The 21606-nt window shown below is 38.3% G+C and overlaps 1 protein-coding gene across 7 annotated transcripts in view; it reads left to right on the plus strand.

The window, feature by feature from the left end:
* Positions 1-21606, plus strand: part of CHL1 (cell adhesion molecule L1 like) — a 232568-nt gene that overhangs the window by 192761 nt on the left and 18201 nt on the right. For all 7 annotated transcript variants that reach the window (XM_049862001.1, XM_049862007.1, XM_049862008.1 and 4 more), the window contains 5 exons: positions 7480-7604; positions 11846-11947; positions 12141-12338; positions 14498-14568; positions 20291-20513. In XM_049862001.1, the coding sequence (XP_049717958.1) occupies positions 7480-7604; positions 11846-11947; positions 12141-12338; positions 14498-14568; positions 20291-20513 (719 nt within the window). The remainder of the gene's footprint in view (positions 1-7479; positions 7605-11845; positions 11948-12140; positions 12339-14497; positions 14569-20290; positions 20514-21606) is intronic.

The following is a 21606-nucleotide window of genomic DNA, read 5'->3' on the forward strand; positions in this document are numbered from 1 at the left end:
GAGGCCTCAGGAGTGGGAACCCTGGGCACTACTGCTGCGGGCTGGCTTTGACTGGTGCCAAGAGCAGGTGTTGGATATAGAGCAAGGGATTGAGATCATAGGTTTTTGCTAAATTTTTAGAGAACCATCAGTAAGCTCCTGTTTCTCACCTCCTCCTGGGACAACTCCTCCTTATCAATAGGCTGGGGACAAGAAGCTTTTACTTAAAAAGAAGTTGAATTTCTAATCAAAGGTTAGAACCATAGAGAACACCAAGAAGTGAAAATTCCTGCTTCTTTTCCTTCCTGCCCCCTTTCACAGATAGGTGCATGCTAAGTGTTAGAAACCACCTTTCTGGACCATTATGCCCACTGGGTGCCTCGTGTTATGCTTGTGGTTCCCATACACAGTTATTAATCCTCACAGCAAAACTTTTAGGTAGGGTGAAATGACTCCAAGGCATTTTCTGTGAATTTCTAACCTGTAAGTGGTTGTACCCCACACACTATCGTTAGGAAAAGTGAAATAGGACATGGATATGAAAGCATTCTTAAAATTGATACTGTGCTTCACAAAAGTAGTGGGTACAGTTCATGGCTGCAGGCAGAATGAAGACTCAGTGGCAAGAAGAGAGGGATAAACAACGTATCAGAAACCAGGACTGTGTGGGAGAAAAGGGTGTTGAGAACACAAATTGGAGGGCTCTATCATTGGCACCAAAGGGGGGCTGTTTTTTCTCACTTAGAAATGGTAGAAAATGAATGGAGGAGGATGATACTGAAATAATAATGAAGTCATAATGAATGGTCCCTTCCCAACAAGTCAGAAATTAATGTAATTGGCTTAAGCATAGGGTCAAGAGGGACGGGAGTTGGGGGGGGGGGGACGTTGAAATATCTTCCGTGAAAAGTGTGATTAGTGATAAGCCAGAAAAGAATAAATGTTTTTGATTAATATCATTATCTAGCCACTATTAAGCACTTATCATGCCAGGCTTTATATATTAATCTCTCTGTGTGCTTTGGAGTCTTGGTGGCACAGTAGTTAAGATCTTGGCTGCTAACCAAAATGTTGGCATTTTGAATCCACCAGCTGCTCCTTGGAAAACCTATGGGGCAGTTCTACTCTGTCCTGTAGGGTCACTATGAGTCAGAATTGACTCAGTGACAATGGGTTTGATTTTCTTTTTTTGGTTCTATGTGCTTTGTCTCATTGACTTCTCCTGAACAGAAAGACACTATTGTTACCTCTATTTTTTAGATAAGGTGAATTAGGATCAACATATTGCCCAATAATATACAGGCAATAATTGGTGGAATAATTGGTGGAAATAAGCTGCAAACACAGATCTCCAAAGAATCGCTTTTGCCATACTGCCTTCAGCAAAACTTCGCTATGGAATGGAGTAAGAAGACAAGGAAGCTTAACAAGGGCCAGGGGCTAGCAAGTTGGATGTTGTAGATGAAGATGGCGAGAGGTTAGAGTAACAATAGATATCTCAGGTGAGATAATTAGGTAGGGGAAGACAGAGAAAAAGACTGGGAGGAGAGGGTAAGAATGGATGAAACTGAAGCTAAAGAACAGATTCTGTGAGAATAGAAATGATAGTACTTCTTTAAGCAGAATCCTATTGTGTTCTGTTCTGTCCTGTTCTGTCGCATGCCGTTGAGTCAATGTTAACTCATAGTGACCCCATGTGATGGAGTAGAGCTGTCACATAGGGTTTTCTAGGCTGTAATATTTATGGAAACAGATTGCCAGGCCTTTCTCTTGTGGAGCCACTGAGTGGGTTCGAACTGCTAACCTTTCAGTTAGTAGCTGAGCACTTAACCATTGTGCCACCAGGACTCATTAAGCAGACTCCAGTAGAGCTATTATCAGAGGCAGATTATCCAAAAGGCATGGTAAGCAAGGTGCTTACATTGCTTTCCAGATCATCTGTAATGAACCATTTCACTTTTTTTTTTTTTTTAACCACATCAAAGATTCAGCTACTAGGAATGGCTGGCATCTAACTCTCTCCCAATCCCATAGCTCCTTTCTGCAGAATCAAAGTCTCTTTTTAAATTTAAATCCCTGACAGAGGTGGATGACTCAATAAGCAAGGTGAGCACAGGCTTACTTGTGCTTACTTGCTAATCTGTAGTGAATAATGTAGTGAACTATGCTGGAAAGATTTCAGCAGAGCTTCCAGATTAAGACAGACTAGGAAGAAGGACTTGGTTATCTACTTCTAAAAAAATTGGCCAGTGAAAACCTTATGAATTGCAGTGGAGCATTGTCTGATATAGTGCCTGAAGATGAGCCCCTGAGGCTGGAAGGTACTCAAGAGACAACTGGGGAAGAACTGCCTCCTCAAAGAAGAGTTGACCTTAATGACATAGATGGAGTAAAGATTTTGGGACCTTCATTTGCTGATGTGGTACGGCTCAAAATGAGAAGAAACAGCTACAAACATCCATTAATAATCGGAACACAAAGTGGATGAAGTATGAATCTAGGAAAACTGGAAATCATAAAAAATGGAATGGAAATCATAAAGTTTGATATCCTAGACATTAGTGAGCTGAAATGGATTGGTATTCACCATTTTGAATCAGACAATCATGTGGTCTACTATGCCAGAAATGACAAATTGAAGAGGAATGGCAACACATTCATTGTCAAGAAGAACATTTCAAGATCTATCCTGAAGTACACAGCTGTCAGTGATAGGATAATATCCATTTGCCCATAAGGAAGACTAGTCAATGCAACTATTTTTCAAATTTATTCACCAACCCTTATGGCCAAAGATGAAGAAATTGAAGATTTTTATCAACTTCTGTGTCTGAAATTGATCAAGCATGCAACCAAGATGCACTGATAATTATTCGTGACTGAAATGCAAAGGTTGGAAACAAAGAAGAAATGAGTAGCTGGAAAATATGACCTTGGGGATAGAAAGGATGCCAGAGATCACATGATAGAATTTTACATGACTAACAATTTATTCATTGCAAATACCTTTCTTTAACAACATAAATGGTGACTACACATGTGGACCACACCAGATGAAATACACAAGATTCAAATAGGCTACATCTGTGGAAAAGATGATGGAAAAACTCAATATCATCAGTCAGAACAAGTTCAGGGGCCAACTGTGGAACAGACCATCAATTACTTATTAAAACAACAACAACAAACCAGTGTCTATATGCAAGTTTAAATTGAAGCTGAGGATAATTAAAACAAGTCTGTAAAAACCAAAGCATGACCTTGATTGTATCCCAATGGAATATAGAGACTACCTGAAAAATAGATTTGACACATTGAACACTAATAACTGGAGACCAGATGAGTTGTGGAATGAGATCAAGGACATCATACATAAAGAAAGCAAAAGTTCATTAAAAAGACAGGGAAGAAAGAAAAGATCAAAATGGAAGTCAGAAGAGACTCTGATACTTGCTCTTGAACTAGAGTAGCTAAAGGTAATGGAAGAAATGATGAAGTAAAAGAGCTGAACAGATTTCAAAGGGTGGCATGAGAAGACAAAGTAAAGTATTATAATGAAATGTGCAAAGACTTGGAGTTAGAAAACCAAAAGGGAAGAACACACTCGGCATTTCTCAAGCTAAAGGAACCGAACAAAAAATTCAAGCCTCAAGTTGCAACGTTGAAGGATTCTATGGGCAAAATATTGAACAATGCAGGGAGCTTCAAAAGAAGATGGAAGGGATACACAATCACTGTACCAAAAAGAATTGGTCAGTGTTCAACCATTTCAGGAGATAGTATATGATCAAGAACAATGGTATTGAAGGAAGAAGTCCAAGCTGCACTGAAGACATTCATCAAAAACAAGGCTCTAGGAATTGATGAAATACCAATTGAGATGTTTCAACAAACGGATGCTACACTGGTGGTGCTCATTTGTCTATGCCAAGAACTTTGGAAAGCCGCTACCTGGCCAACCGACTGGAGGAGATCCATATTTGTACCCATTCCAAAGAAATGGGATTCAACAGATGTGGAAATTATCCTACAGTATCATTAATGTCACATGCAGGTAAATTTTCTTGAAGATAATTCCAAAGTGGTTGCTGTACATGGACAGAAAACTGCCAGAAATTCAAGCCAGATTCAGAGGGACGTGGAATGAGTGATATTACTGCTGGTGTCACATGGATTTTAGGCCGAAAGCAGAGAATCAGAAAGATGTTTACCTGTCTTATTAACTACACAAAGGCATTTGACTGTGTGGATCATAACAAATTATGTATAACATTATGAAGAATGGGAATTCTAGAACAACTAATTGTGCTCATGTGGAACCTGTACATAGACCAAGAGGTAGTCATTTGAAAAAAAAACAAGTGGATACTGTGTATTTTAAAATCAGGAAAGGTGTGCATCAGGTTTGTATCCTTTCACTATTCAATCTGTATGTTAACCAAATAATCCAAAAAGCTGAACTATGTGAAGAAGGTTGGAATGGCATCAAGATTGGAAGAAGACTCACTAACAGCCTGTGATATGCAGATGGCACAGCATTGCTTGCTAAAACGGAAGAGGACTTAGAGTACTTAAGGATAAAATCAAAGACTACAGCCTTTGATAGGAATTACACTGCGATGTAAAGAAAACAAAAATCTTTACAACTGAACCAATAAGTATCTTCATAATAAACAGAGAAAAGATTGAAATTGTCAAGGATTTCATTTTACCTGGATCCACAATCAACGCCTATGGAAGCAGTAGTCAGGAAATCAAATGATGTATTGCATTGGGCAAATCTGCTGCAAAAGATCTCTTTAAAATTTGCAAAAGCAAAGATGTCACTTTGAGGACTAAGGTGCAACTGACCCAAGCCATGATATTTTTAATCAACTCATATGCCCACAAAAGTTGGACAATGAATAAGGAAGACCAAAGAAAAATTGATGCCTTTGAATTATGATGTTGGCAATGTATATTAAATATACCATTCACTACCAGAAGAATGAACTAATCTGTCTTGGAAGAAATACAGCCAAAATGCTCCTTAGAAAACAAAGTCTCAGTTACTTTGGATATATTATCATGAGGGACCAGTCCCTGAAGAAGGATATCATGCTTAGTAAAGTCAGTGAAAAAGAGGAAAACCCTCAACGAGATGGATTGACACAGTGGCTGCAACAGTGGGCTCCAACACAGCTACAATCATAAGGATGGCACAGGACCTGGCGGTGTTTTATTCTGTTGTACATAAGATAGCTATAAGTGGGAACTGACTCAAGGGCACCTAACAACAAAAACAGCAAGGTATATTGTGAGATTGGAAAAAAAAAAAAAAAAAAAAAGCACCTCCCGTAGGCCAATGAGTTAGCAAGAAGCTTGTTTTTCTTTCTGGCCTGAAGCAGCCTGGAACCAGAAAACAAATATTGATGAGAAGACAATGGGCTAGATTTTAGCTCCCATGGGCCCTAGTGGCTATAGTGGTTTTGTGCCTGGCACAAATGGCCTTGTTTGAAGGGGTTGAAGTTATTAATTTGTAGTACTTCATCAAAGAAGGTAAAATTTTCAAGAAATGGTCAGTGCATCCAATATGCTGATATTATGTCAGATGGACACATCACTAACATGAACTGAGAATTTAAGTTGCGTCAAAGCTTTATCAGTCTAGAATTATAGCAAGGCTCTTGACTCCAGGTAATATCAATTGGCAAATTGTTCAGTAATTGGTGTAGGACTTAAGAGACTGACTCTGTCTATATAAAGAAGTGTTTGACCGTACTACACTTTAAAGTGGTTTTCTCTAATTCAAACTGCTAAGGAATTGATAAGAACTCTCCTTTAAAAAGCTCAATTATATCAGTTTTCCCTCCCTCCTCACAAAGATGATACCTTTTAAATTATTTCAACTAAGTAGCAAACTGCTGTGAATTTATCTTAAATTTAATGGACTTTTATTAAAACAATAATTGAATAGCTGTGTTAACAATACATAGATATAGGGTCAAAGGTATTTTTTCACACACACAAAAAAACAATTTTCAGGTAGTAAACCTCATTATAAATTTGCAAGAACAGAATGACTTATAAAAAAGCTAGTCGCAAATGTTTTGCCAAAAGAAGTACAAGACTGCCATCTACTGTTGAGATAAATCACATATTTAACTGTTAGATTTTAATGTGCATTCTATTTAGGGAAACGAGAGCTTGTTAAAAATGGAGATTAGCCAACTCCATCTCAGATATTCTGATTTTGTAGGTCTGGGGTAGGATTCAGGCATCTGCCTTTGCAGCAAGCATCTCAGTTATTCCTGTGTAGGATGGCAAACCAAACCAAACCTGTTGCCCTCCAGCAGTGGCATCCCTAAGGAGGCGAGGGGGGTGATCCCTAAGGAGGGGAGGGGGTGCAGACCACACCAGGTAACACTGTCAGAGGGGGTGACAGCAAAATGACTGTCTGTAAAAATATCTCTGTAGTTAGTTGTAACAAGGAAAACATTTTTTGTAAGCCCAGCTTCCGTGTGTCAATATACGTACAACGCTGAAGCTCTATGCTAATTTACTTTGTGAACCTTCTGATGCACTCCAGTCAGGGCTGTCGTTGTTACCAGTTATGATGAGGCTTCAAATCATGTGGTTTCCTCTGCACACCGTGCAAGCGCGAGCTGTTGTTTTCCTTGCTGCCAGAGTTTGTATAGTCGCGGATTTTGTCAAATCATCTGGTGTTTTAGCTACAATATTGTGGTAATTAGTACTTGTGAACCTATATCAATAACTTTTTTGAGAACGAAGTAGTAATTAAAGGAAAAGAAGGAGTGATACACGGGAATTACGATTTACGAGTAACATTAGCACAAAAAACATCAGCAAGGATTCTGAATGGTCTGATGCTGAAGGAGGTCCATGGGTGGGGTGGGAGGCAGGGGGAGGGAGTGACACCATGAGTTACCGCACAGGGGGGCACCAACCCTAGTGACGCCACTGCCATTGAGTTGATTTCCACTCTTAGCGACCACAGGGCAGAGTAGAAACTGCCCCATAGGGTTTCTGAGGCTGAAATCTTTACAGAAGCAGATTGCCACATCTTTCTCCTACAGAGCGGCTGGTGGGTTCAAACTGCCAACCCTTCCGTTAGTGTCTGAGTGCATAACCACTGTACCACCAGGACTGTTTAAAAAGTATTCAAATAAATCGCAGCTGCTGTAACGTACTATGCGTTCTTTAGGCACATCAGACAACACACAGTTCCATCAATGATCCAGGCATCACAGATGGCTGGATTTTACAATTTTAGTTAAACAATCATGGTCTTTTGCATACATTTGCATACAACTGAATCAAACTTTATCTCTACTTTTCAACTCCGGCATTCTCTAATAAAATTTGCATTATGTGAAGTTTTTCTTTACACTTCTGCTCAAATTGCTTTCTGTGAAAACACACATTTTAAAAAGGATTGTCTTCTAGGTGTTTGTTTCTGTCATTTTCATACTCATCATATACTGACTTTTTTTCTATTAGGATAATTATTGATGGAGCTAATCTGACTATAGCTAATGTCACTTTAGAGGACCAAGGTGTTTACTCCTGTTTGGCTCAAACTGCTCTAGATAGCACTGCTGATATAACCCAAGTAACTGTCCTTGGTAAGTGCACTAATGAGAAACCTGTTTATTTCTTCTCCACTACAGATTAAATTCCATTGTTCCTACGTGATTAAAATGGTGATTATTTGATTCGAGCTCCTGCATGCATATTGCCAGTTGATGTTTTCATGTAAAAAGCTGACCCACTTTCAAATGTTTTCTCCTCTTCTCATTTTAAGGCAATTAATTTGTGCTTAATTGCCTTCCTCCATATGGGTAAGGTTGTCAGTAGAAGTGCAAGGTGAGCAAAGCTCTCAGCAGAAAGAAAAGTGAAGCTGGCTTGAGTTCCCAGAGAACTGAGCCACCCTTTCCTACTGTGCAGAGGAATAGGACCAAGTGATGGAAGTGGGCTGGAGTGGAGGGGCAGGATAGCAGCCTGTGGTGGTGGAACAGAGTCGTGCTGTAACCCAGAAACAGGCTGAACTCCAGAGGTTCCAAGAAGGACTTCGAGGATTCTGTAAAGGAATGCCTTTGATTTTTTTTTTTAATCAAAATGCAAATCAGAAACCAATGCGCACACTTCACTAGTGTGACCGATGCAATTACCCCTCAAATCACCAATGTTTAAACTGTTAGACGGTCTGCTGTGTACCTTCCATTTTCCATTCCAGATTTCTTTTCCACCCAGCTCTCTGACCTGGAAAACTGACCTGTAAGGACATCATCAGTAAACCACTAGCCCTCTGGCTTTCCTTTGGTTCAGCCAATGGAGAGCCCAGGCAGTAGAAGAGGAGGGTTTGGAGGGTGTTTGTACTCACTCCTTCCTCCTCCTAGGCTGGGGGTGTCCCTCTGCCAAAGGTCAGTGTCCCTCTGCCAAAGGTCAGTGTCCCTCTGTCAAAGGTCAGTGCTTCTTTCAAGAAGGCTGTCTCCACACAGTGCTTTCCAACGGGATTCCAGTAACTGCTTCCCCACTCCCACTATTTCAAGTTTTTTTTTTCTTTCTCTCTGCTACCTTGCCCATACCGTCTTAAAGAGTTCTTTATTAAAAACGATCTGAAATATCCTAAAGTGAGTAAGCTATTTCCTGCTGGGACCCTGGCTGATAATGGACATTTTTACAGTTTTCTCTGACTTCCTCCTGTAACTCTGTTTCGCTGAGCACCATTTCCTCTTTCCTTCAACTTGCCGATTTGCTTAAGCTCCCTTATCCATATATCAGATGTCTAAACTAACCCTAACTCGTGCCTTCGAGTTGATGTTGACTCATGGTGACCTCGTGTATTGCAGAGTAGAACTGCTTCATAGGGTTTTCTTGGCTGTAATCGTTGTGGAAGCAGTTTGCCAGTCCTTTCTTCCACAGAGATGCTAGTGGGTTCAAACCACCAACCCTTAGGTTAGCAGCTGATTACAAACTGTTTGCCTCACCCAGGGTCCTCTGTTATATGTCTAGGTCACTATTATTAATAGGCATTTATGTCTTTAGCACTCTGCCTGCTCGGGTCCATAGGTAGGTAACTCAATACAGACTGAAGGAAAAAGAATGGGGTTTCTTCTAGGTGAAAAAAAGGAAAACAGGCTGATCTCCTTAAGTAAAGCAAATGGCCACCATATTGGGCTCCCCTAAAAAAGAGAAGCAGTTTCCAGTTATGTAGAAGGTATAGGCTTTGTTCAAAAAATATTGGTCCTTTTGGGGAGATGTTTGACCATAAAGAATTTAAGTTTCTCCAGGCCTCTAGAAGCAGAAAGATTTAACCTTTTAGTAATTATTCCAACCAGACTGACCTTCAGGTAAATTCAAATTTATCCCAGGCACCATGAACATAGGAATAAGTCTCAAAATTCCTGGATTTTGTCCCTAAATATTTTGAGCAGTGGCAGGCAACAAGGGGACTGGGTTCCTTACCACTTGGTCCTCAACTTCTAAATTTCAGTCTTGTGATTTGGCTGCCATCTTCTAGAACCATTTAGTTTTGGTAATTTTAAATAAGTAGTGGCTCTTTTTTTATGACTATATACTGCTTATGTATAAACTAAACTACCTTTTTTTTTAGAATTGTTATATGCTATTCAGTCGATTCCGACTCATAGTGATCCTATAGAGCAGAGTAGAACTGACCCATAGGGTTTCTAAGGAGTGGCTGGTGGATTTGAACTGCTAACCTTTTGGTTAACAGCTGTAGCTGTTAACCACTGCATCACCAGAATAAAAATAGACAATTTTTAAAGAATATTCTATGAAATTATTCTATGAAATAGGCTGCATTTTCTTAGTCATTTTTTTCTAATAGTTTAGGTCAATCTCTGGTTTTAAAAAAGCTTATCTTAGTGTCATGAATTGAAATGTGTCCCCCAAAGATATCTGTCAACTTGGTTGGGCCATGATTCTCAGTATTGTGTGATTGTCCACCATTTTATGTGATTTTCCTGTATGTTGTAAATCCTATCACTATGATGTAATAAGATGGGTTAGCGGCAGTTATATTGATGAGGTCTATAAGATTGTCTTAAGCAAATCTCTTTTGAGATATAAAAGGGAGAAGGGAGCAGAGAGACATGGGGACCTCATAACACCAAGAAAGCAGTGCTGGGAGCAGAGTGGTCCAGATGATCCCAGACCAAGGGAAGGCTGATGACAAGGACTTTCCTCCAGAGCTGACAGAGAGAGAAAGCCTTCCCCTGGAGCTGACGCCCTGAATTTGGACTTGTAGCCTACTAGACAGAGAGAGAATAAACTTCTCTTTGTTAAAAGCATCCACTTGTATTTCTGTTATAACAGCACTAGATGACTAAGACTCTTAGGAACCAATAGTAACAAATGATTATAGACCCATGAGCAGCTTCCAAGGGGACTCCCCTTCCCCCCGCTTGGAAAACCATTTTTAAAAGCATATTCTTGACCCTTTTTAGATTGAAGTTACTTCAAAAGCCTTCACATGGACTTCCTTTGAGAGTATCATTCTTTGAAGTCTCAGCAGGAAGTCCATCAGCCCCAGGTCAGTTTGATTCCTTTTCATGTCAGAGGGATCAGATTTTAATCTCAGATGCAACCTGCTGCACCGTTTGCTTCAGCAACCTTGAGACATGAGTGGGCTCTTAGTAAGTGTTGAAGGGGAACCTAAGTTTCAGAACTCAGAGATTCTGAAATCTGTTGATAAAGAATTTATTTAAGGCCCTAAAGTTTGAACAGTCACCAAATACATTTTAAAAATAAACATGTTCCCTTATGAGTTGAAGAGAACATTTCTTTGTTTTTTTTATCAATGTAAATTTCCAGTTATTGGTAAACATTCAATAGGAGCAGTATACGTTGCTTCCCGCTTGTAGAAGAAAGAGCCCATTGAAAGGCTACAATTGGTAATATATTCATTGCTTTCTCTGAGAAAAGACCGATGTCCTAGAATACAGGAGAATTCAAACCAAATTTCGAGAGGACCATTACAGAGATCTCTTTTTACTGTTGCTGTTATTTTAAAAGTGTCAGCAATTTCCCTATACTTTGATGCTCTTAAAATTTGTCACCGCCTATTCAACTTTCTAGTTTCTGTCACAGCATTCATCAGTGCCAAACCTTCCTCTTCCAAGATACACTGTCTTCCTACTCTTTTTCAGAACTCAAAGCCAAGAGACTATAGAAGTTGCTAGAATATCCTGAAAATTCATTGTTATAAATTCCAATAAAAATTCAAAGCAGTTGCAGAAAAAAGACTGAGCTCACATACCTCTATCTTATTTTTCTATAACCATCGCACCTCATTTTTATTGCTCTAATACAATTATATGCATGACTGAAGCCATAATGTATTTTTTACTTACTCATTTAGTCACAAAACATGTATATGCAAAGCACTGTGGACAATGCAAAGGTTAATAAAATCTGGCCCCTACTCTGGAAGCCCTGCTTAGTCACATTAAAAAAAAAATACAGGAAATGAATTCGGCGTATGAGTAAGCATACCAGCTGGAAGAAAGTAAGTAGTCCGTTTGAGATAGATCATGATTCTCAAACTTGAGTGCTTTAGAGAATTGTTTAGAAATGCAGGTTCCTAGGCCCAATTCATTCAGTAAGCCAGGGCCTCGGAATCAGCATTATTAATGACTACCCCTTTTGAGAACTATTGTGTGCATAGAGGGAGATAACACCTCCAACTGGGAAACAGATGTGAAAAAGAACCAGAAAGACTGGTGAGATATGGACAACTCAGTGTAGAGACATGGACCGCCAAGAAGAAAAATGGCTAAGTGAGGGAATCAGGTAAACAAAGACAATGATCTGCATTTTCCTTACCTTCATCTTTCATTAGATCTGCCGGATCCACCAGAAAACCTTCTCTTGTCTGAAAGACAGAACAGGAGTGTTCGGCTCTCTTGGGAAGCTGGCGATGACCACAATAGCAACATCAGTGGTAGGGAAGACTTGGGATGACAATTATACTTACATTACAGAATCAAAATTAATATTAAAGTCATTTTGCCACCTTTGGTGGATTATCCTTCTTAAACATCCCTTTAAACTGTCAAATTGTATATAAATATTCATATAACTTAAGCATACTCAGTAGATTCTGTTTTTCCCCCCCCCCATCTTCATAATGCCAGAGTATATTGTAGAATTTGAAGGAAACAAAGAGGAACCAGGAAGATGGGAGGAATTGACTAGAGTCCAAGGAAAGGAAACAACAGTCATGCTATCTTTGGCTCCATTTGTGAGATACCAGTTCAGGGTCATAGCTGTGAATGAAGTAGGGAGAAGTCAACCCAGCCAGCCATCAGACCACCATGAAACACCTCCAGCAGGTATGTAGGTTCTCACATCAGTTTTCTAACAAAATATTGTGGAGTCAATTCCGACTCATAGCAACCCTACAGGACAGAGTAGAACTGTCCCATAGGGTTTTCAAGAGCAGCTGATGAATTCAAACTGTCGACATTTTGGTTAGCAGACGAGTTCTTAACCACTGTGTCACCAGGGCTCCAGTTTTGCTCTATCTTTGAATGTGTGAAAAAAATTAAAAGATTGAGAGAGTGGTGTAGGATTTTAAATGTCCCCACATAGAGAGCTTAAACAATTCTGTAAACTAATAACACAAAATATTCAAAGTATAACCCACTGCCTTTGAGTTGATTCTGACTCATAGAGACCCTGTAGGACAGAGTAGAACTGCTCCATAGGCTTTCCAAGGCTGTAAATCTTTGGGGAAGCAGACAACCACATCTTTCCTTCACCAAGCGGTAGGTTCAAGCAATCAACCTTTTGGTTGACAGCCAAGCGCTTTAAGCACTGTGCCACCAGAGCTCTTTACTCAAAGTATATAAAAAAAAAACATAATTATTGCATAAATGTTTGTTAGACAGCGGGGGATTAGAGGGTATTATACGAGCAAGGAAACCCTGGTGGCATAGTGGTTAAGTGCTACAGCTGCTAACCAAGAGGTCGGCAGTTCAAATCCACCAGGCACTCCTTGGAAACTATGGGGCAGTTCTACTCTGCCCTATAGGGTCACTATGGGTCGGAATCGACTCAACGGCAGTGGGGTTTTTTTTTATTTGATACGAGCAAGCATTGCTCTGAGTAATTTCTGATAGCTATCATGTTTAAATTAGATAGCATAAAGTAAGTTCTAAACAGAAGCACAATATCTAGAAAGTCAAGGATTCACCCTTCTGGAATAAATCTTTTGACTCCTTATGGACATCTTGTTACATTTTTAATTTATCTAACACCATTAGTTATTATACATTTAGTGTATCTTTGTATCTCAATATCTAACTAAATTCCCAGTACTTAAAAAAAAATTTTCATCTTAAGAATAACAGAGCTAAAATTTGTGTTATTAAATTGGCACTGGCCATCTATGAGGTCATAGCATATTTTCTTTCTTTTTTTCTGGGTGAAATAAATATGCTAGGATATAATTCTCTTTTTTGGGCAAAGAAGTTGCAAATAGAAGTACTAACTAAATTAAATACTTCTTTTATTTTTGTATAGACTGAATTTAGCACTGGATTCCATTCTTAGCCCTTTCTGATAAAATCGATCCATTGGAATATATTTAATGGCTACATTAACCAGTTGCCTTCAAGTTTTTTTTTTTTTTTCAAGTTAACTCTGATTCATGGCAACCCCATGTGTGTCAGAATAGGACTGTGCTCCATAGAGGTTGTTAATGGCTGTCCCCCCTTCCCCTCACCCCCACCCCACCAAGTAGATTCCAAGCTTTTCTTCCATGTTGCCTCTGAGTGGGCTGGAATTTCTAACCTTTCGGTTAACATCAAAGCTCATTAATCATTACCACAGCTCAGGGACTCCTATGGCTACGTTACATGCTATTTCCTGTCTAATATCTCTTAAAATTGGTTGTTGATATTTATGGATGATATTAAATTTACATGCCTAGAGGCAAATACTTGCAAATACTTTTCTAATGATAATTCCAATAGAAACAGCAACTTTTTAGTTCATAGTGCCTAAGAAAGCAGGTTTTACAAAAGAATATATATTCTTTTGTAAAACCTGCTTGGAAACCCTGGTAGCATAATGGTTAAGAGCTATGGCTGCTAACCAAAAGTTCAGCAGTTCAAGTCCACCAGGTGCTCCTTGGAAACCCTATGGGACAGTTCTACTCTGTCCAGTAGGGTCACTATGAGTCGGACTTGGCTCGACGGCAACAAGTTTGGTTTTTTGGTTTTAGTTTTTCATACATACACACACTTAGACATATCTACTCTTCATTGAGTGTGGATTATGTCAGTCCAGGAATATTACGTTACTCTTTTAAATAAAACAGTTATTTAAAAGCTTTAAATCTATTTTTAGAATCTAGTGCAGATGAAATTAATAAATATCAAAGTTACTCAAAAATCAGTTTTGGGGAGTGGGGTGGAGGATGACATGGTGATTTACCTGTACATTACCATATAATGGGAAAATCATTTTAATGCTTGGAATTTTTCAGCTCCAGACAAGAATCCACAAAACATAAGGGTTCAAGCTTCTCAACCCAAGGAAATGATTATAAAATGGGAGGTAAATATTCCTCAATGTGCTTTGTATTTTTTTTTTTTTTTTCTTTTAGATCTGCATGCTAAGTACAATAATAGAAGACTGTAGTTTTTAAAGAACAACAAAGTAACTTCTGGGGATGAGATGTATTTGTCAGTCACCATCATTAAATATTATAATGATCGTTGTAATTAGAAGGGTCAGTTGTGAAAGAGAGTTTAGCATGGCTACCTGATTTAAGGAAGACAATATAGATTGAAATTATTTGGAATCTATTGCCAGAAGTTTCAGATTTCTAACACTTTTACTACCGATGTCGTAGATGCTGTAGTATTCAAAAAACCCTGAAAACCTTTTTTCTGAATTTCAGAGTATAGTCTCCTAAATATTACCTATATCAAAAAGATGGCCCACAAGTTATAGTCATCATTTATTAAGCACTGTTAGGCATTTTATATACCCATTTCTAGTTCTTAAAACAACCTTGTCAAGAAAGCATCATTCATATCTTGAGCTAGGCATAGAAACTGAGGTCCAGGGTAATTGTTTTGCCTGTCACTGCACAACTAGAAATTAACAAAGTGAGAACTTGAACTTGGATGTCTTTAGACTTCGAAGTCCACCTTTTTCTCTTTACATATTTCAGTAGTGTTATAAATGCATTTTAATCTTTGAATTTCTTATGAAAATTTATATTTGCTCAGAAGATTAATGTTTTTAGAGTTATTTTCAAATTTATTCTGTAGCAGTGGAATTTTTTTTTTTTAAATCTAATTTCTTGGACATATTTCATGAACATTAACATTCATTGACCCACCTTCAATCATTCTGGTTAGTAATAGGTCACCAACATTGAATTCAATGTTGCTTTCTTTGTAAATAGAGTATTTTTTAACTTATGGTAGAATGTACTAATTTATTTCTGCTTCTTATTCCAGATATGATTTGTTATAGAATTTTAGAATGTGTAAAGTTTCCTTTGCTTTTTTCCCTTATTACATAATCTCATGACCTATACCTGAAAAATATTTAGCCAATAATATTCATATCAGCACTAACCCTTTATTTCTATTTCAATGAATCAAGTTTTATAAATTTAAAATGTATAAAACTTGAAAAAAATTGGTAAGGTAACAAACCTAGATATATTAAGGAATGTTATTCCTTCCTTGAATTTTCTGGTTATAAATAGTGGTCATTACAGTGTTCACAAGAATTGTTTAATTTATAGTCTGGAACTATCCATGAGTCTTTTATTCTTTTAGGGAATCTCCATCTTATCCTCTTTAAATTCTATAGAAATTTCTGTACGATAATATAAGTGGTTAGGTATGAGTAAAACTATATAATTATCAAGTCAGTTTTTCAGAGAAGCACAAAATGTTATACTAACATGGACCCATTAATCCTCACCACTCCAAGCTACAGTAGCTCGATGGTATCAGCCTTGTTTCCTATAGAGAAGCTGGGACTCTCAGAGCTTAAGGAGTTTACCCAGATGCCAGGTAGAGTCAGCAATGAAGAGAGGGCAGAAATCTTCAATCCCCTTAGGTGCTCATCTCACCTAAAAGTTCCTCTATTTTTTTTTTTTTTTCCTTTCTTTCCTAAAAGATGCACAAGACTGTCTACTAATGCTCTGTTCCAGGAAGAATGGGACTAAACTAAGAAAGTGTTTATAATTTGTCTTTAAAGAGCAAACAACATATAATTTAGTAATTCAGTAAGTAAAGGAGGAGTGTAGTCAGAGGGATTTGGAACCAGATTGATAGTTACATTCACAATATGTTTCATTTTGTTTCATATTATTGTAAAATGTCAGAAATCTAATAGCTACAGAAACCCTTTCATTACCAAATTTTTATTTTAAAGATTTTTTTTTTTCCAATGGTGTGTGCTTTCAGTATAGGAATGCATGCTTACTAAATGAATGGGTTTAAATTTTTGGTTGGTAACATGGATTCTGAGAAATGTGATCTGGTAATACAAGCCACTGGAAACCATGGTTGTGTAGTGGTTAAGAGTTTGGCTGCTAACCGAAAGGTCGCAGTTCGAATCCTCCAGGCAATCCTTGGAAACCCTATGAGGCAGTTCTACTCTGTCATGTGGGATCACTATTGTGCTCTATGGCAACGGGTTTGGTTTTTTTGGTTTTAATACAAGGCACCAATGAGGCGAGTGGCACTCAGGTGCCATCAATCCGTGGTATGACAATATACCAATAAGAACTAAACAGAGATTTTATTGTGATGCCTTTTCATTAGGTTACTTGGGGAACCTCTGGTTTTCCAAATATGACACAGAAAAACCAAAACAAACCCATCAGAGCTCCCTAACTATCACAAGGGAAGCCATAATTATGCTTACAAGCCTTATCTCACAAAAATAAAGGAATAAGGGGGAAAAAAAGGCAAAAGCCTAGAAAACTTAAGACATCCAGGAAGCACCCCCTAATCTAATGTTCATGTTACACAACAGTGTGGCTCCAGCTCAGGTCTGCTGAGCTTCACACATTTCAAAAGAGACCCACCTTGATGCTAAATGCATTAGAACCAGAACAATGTCTACCTACAAAATCTGGAGGCATAAAAAGTGACTGGTATACCATTAAACAGATAGTAACTGAAGAGTTAAGAACATTCATTCATTGAGTATTATTTTGCATGGATCATCCTGTAGAAAGGGGTTACATGCCAGAAATTTTCCAAATTGACAAGCAGATACTACGGATAAATTACCACATCCACTCAGACATTGACTCACAAAACTATCTAAAAGATAATGGTCAGAGAGACACATTTGTACTAAAACAAAAACAGTTGATCTCCCACAAACGGATTAATAAAGCATTTCAACACTAGGAACGGATTGTCCATTCTTAATTTTGTTGCCGTTCTTGTTTGTTTTTACATTAAGCATAAGTAAATTAAAAGTAACATGTTAAATTTTAACTTAATGGTAGAGCTAGTCTTTTTAGTTCACATTGTCTTCTAAAAGTCATTTTCCATATATTAGGTGGGTTATGAATCACCATATGTTTTCAGTGTCAAAAAATAATAATGCCGTACTCTTCAAAACAACAGCAAAAAAGAGCCCACTGCAAACCTGGTCAGTTAAATAATTTTATAAAAAGGGTTTTTGCTTGACGTTTCCAGTGTTCTTAATCATATGCATTTTATGTTAATTTTGAGCTTCCCTTAACCAAATATTAAATTTCTAATTTCAAAGGCACAACAAAAACCCCACAAATGTTGGGAAATAGAGATTTCTTCAGTCACTTGGTTATATGGCCACAGCCAAGTTTTAACTGCTAAGGGACCTCAGTTTTATTATTTTTATTGCAAGAGGAATAAGAAAATCCACCAACTTTAAAATGGAACTGGAAACTCTCATGGTGTAGTGGTTAAAAGCTACACTGCTAACCAAAAGTTCGGCAGTTCAAATCTAGCAGATGCTCCTTGGAAACTCAATGAGACAGCTCTACTCTGTCCTATAGGGTTGTTATGAGTCAGAATCAACTCGATGGCAATGGGTTTGGTTTGGTTGTGGTTTAAAATGACATTAAGGCATTACAGCAAACTATCCAGATTCTAGATCAGTAGTATAACCTTGCTTGGTTCACAGATCTCTTCTGACAGTAGTATAGGCTCTCTTTTTACAAAATTATACACAGAAAGTTTTGCTAACCATTTCATAGGCTTCTCAGATTCTTTGAAGGCCATCCACGGAACTCGTCTAGGGATCCCTAGAAAAGTTGGCCAGTTGCCCTCAAGTTGGTTCTGACTCCTGGTGACCCCATGTGTGTCGGAGCAGAACTGTGCTCCATAGGGCTTTTAATGGCTGATTTTTCAGAAGTAGATCTCCAGGCCTTTTTCTTAGGCACCACTGGGTGAACTTGAACCTCCAGCCATTTGGTTAGCAGCTAAGCACGTTAACCTTTTGCACCACTCAAGGACTCATATATGCCCAAGTTAAGAAACCCTTTTCTAAAAATTCCTTCCTCATGAGCAGCTTTATGGGGAGAGGGAGAGGAGTGTGGTCTTCCTCACTGCTCTGCCCTTGCTCCTTCTGGCCTTCCCTTTTTTGGAGCACTAATTCAAGAACTTGCTGAGGTTGTATTGGTCATTATTGGAAAGCCATAGGCAAAGCACTCCCTCTCTTACTTCAGAAGCCCAGGCACCAAAGAGGCTGGGAATTTAGATAAGCAATTTTTCTTAAAACTATTACCTCTATGATACAATTTATTTTAAAATTTGCCAGAGGGCTTTATCAAATGAAACTATTTTCCTTGGAGAAAAACAGAGTAAATTGAATAATATTATTTGTGCACATATAATATCAGTAGAGGCTGAGGGAATTATAATTACAGATTGGAGTGTGGAACTAAAAGCTTGTGGTTCAATTCATCTTGGCAATTTGAAAGCCTCTGGTGGATTTATATCCATATTATACTAAAAAAAATATTCCGGGCCAAAATTTTCCAACGAATGCAAGTATGAACAATGACTGTGGAAAATCTCACAAGGTTTTTGTTTTGTGTTGTTTTTTTTCTCCCAACTAATTTAAGTAGTCACCTTAGAACAAGCATAGGCTTGAAATCATTTTGCTGATATAGCACTATGCTTTCAACCTAATTCCAAACACACCTCTAATAAGTAGTTTCATAAATTAGATTGAGCCGAGAAGCATTACAAATTTTGGAAGAATACCACATATGACATTATTGAATTGCCCACATACACAGACAAAACTACTGTTTATGTAAGTCAATTTTATGAATTAGAATCACATTTTTAAGTGTATTTTATATAAGTGATTCATTTAAACGCATATCCCCATTTTTGTGAAATTTAACAAATGGTTTAAGTCACATCAACAGTTTTTTGAATTGAAGTATTGCTCAATTAAAAACAAAATGGAAAGAACCAATTTCCTCTGCTAGAAATTCTTCCATTAAATATTCCTTTACTACTATGAAAAGTGGGGGCATTTTCTCTTAAAGAAAGAAACAGAATAGTCAAGGAGCTGAGGAATTGCTTTATTACAGAGAGGAGATACAGCTTCTGGGCATTACAGTATAAACATGCATATTCTCCAAAAATACAGTTTTACTTATTCCTGTAATGGAGGGGAGATGGAGAAGAATGGAGCCATATGGAGAAAAGAGTCCTACCTGAAAAGCTGTAGGGAAATCTCACAACCATGGAATTCATGTCCATGCCCTTCATAAACCTGCCAATTCTTTGGGAGTGGAAATGTAGAATAGACAGGAAAGCATTAATAAAAGTTAAAACCCTCTGTGTAATTTCTTAGTGGATTCCTTCGTATATGATTGAACCCAAGGGTATAATCCAGGCGTCTAATGTGTGCACTTCTCGATACTTAGGGAAGTAGGGGATTAAGTTTCAAAACGAAGCTTACAGAATGACAAAATTTTTCACAATTGTTTCTAAACCAAAGAGGGGGATTTGAAATCCCCCAAGAAACGCTCCTGTATTGCAGTGTTTCCTATGCCACATAGAAAGTTCAGATTTCTGGGTAGTAATCCTGTGATTCCAGTTCATTGGGTGGGATGGGGCCTGGACATGTGTGGGATCACATCCACATCATGTGATCATGAGGCAGACAATCAGTCAACGCCACAAGACACACAGATCTATGGCTGGGATGAAATATCAGGTCAGTTGTTGCCACCATCTAGCAGCACGTATCTGTGCTCACACCGCATGTGTCTTGCCTTCTCTTTTAGCCTTTGAAATCCATGGAGCAGAATGGACCAGGACTGGAGTACAGAGTGACCTGGAAGCCACAAGGAGCCCCAGTGGAATGGGAAGAAGAAACAGTCACAAACCACACCTTGCGGGTGATGACGCCTACTGTCTATGCTCCATATGATGTTCAAGTCCAAGCCATCAATCAACTGGGCTCAGGGCCTGAGCCTCATTCAGTGACTCTCTATTCTGGAGAAGACTGTAAGTGATGCACTTGAAAGTCCTAACCACTCCAATAACAGTTCATCTCAAGATATTTTTCTGTGGTCAACAGACATTTTTGAGCACCTACTGCATGCAAAGAAGATAGACTAACTGTAGCAGATAAAAGAAACTTAACACTTGGTTCCTACCTTAGGGTTGACTGAAGGACATTTGTTTGGTATAGAGTACTAAGGAAATTTTGTGAGATTTTCAATTTTATTCAGTTTCCAGAAAGATAGAGCCACTTCTGTATTGAAAATTGAGGACCTGGAATCATCAGTGTAATCAGTTAAGCAGCACAACTGTCCTAACATCTTTAATTGTGTCTGTCCTTACTTGTCAAGGAGCTCCTAACCGCCCACTGCCTGCTGCTGTGCCCTGGGCCTCAGTTACATGTCTGAAGCCCTCCCAACACAGAAAAGATACAGACTTAGACTTATATATGGAATTTCATACACACACACAGACATACACACACGTAGCCACAGCCTTGCAGTACTGGTTGATATCATATTATTAAACACTGATTCCAAAAATAACTGCTATGAATGCAAAAGGATTATTGGAAAAAGGAAAGATGCTGAACTCCAAATAACTATACATTAGAGCTTATTTTCATTGGTTCTTCTAGCACACACAGTAATATTTTCGTAGAAGAATAGGAGCAAGTCGAGAATGAGAAATGACCAACTCTGTATTCACTCATTGTTCCATTTCTTCTATCCCAATAAAAAGACACAGGGCATATCAACTGTGTACTAAAATATCCATCTAGGCTGCTCTGTGTTTGGCTTACTCTCCTGTAGTAAGCTCCCCTATAGCATAAGGATGATAATGTTATCACTTCATAGGATTGTTCTAAGGAGATATGAGCTGATACAGATAAGTCTCTTAAGCAGTGCCTGACACAGAGCACATGCTCAATTCATGCTATCTGTTATTAATGTTTGAATTTCCAAGAAATTTTATTTGTATTACTAGTCTAGTTCACTTGCTTCCAAAGGCAAGATACCCACAGAATATTTCATTGGCCATGGTTCTAAGTTTCCAGTTATATTTGCCCATATTGTGGCCATCTGGGGAGCTGCAT

This window comes from Elephas maximus, chromosome 20, assembly GCF_024166365.1.
Source record: "Elephas maximus indicus isolate mEleMax1 chromosome 20, mEleMax1 primary haplotype, whole genome shotgun sequence".
Lineage (NCBI taxonomy): Eukaryota > Metazoa > Chordata > Mammalia > Proboscidea > Elephantidae > Elephas > Elephas maximus.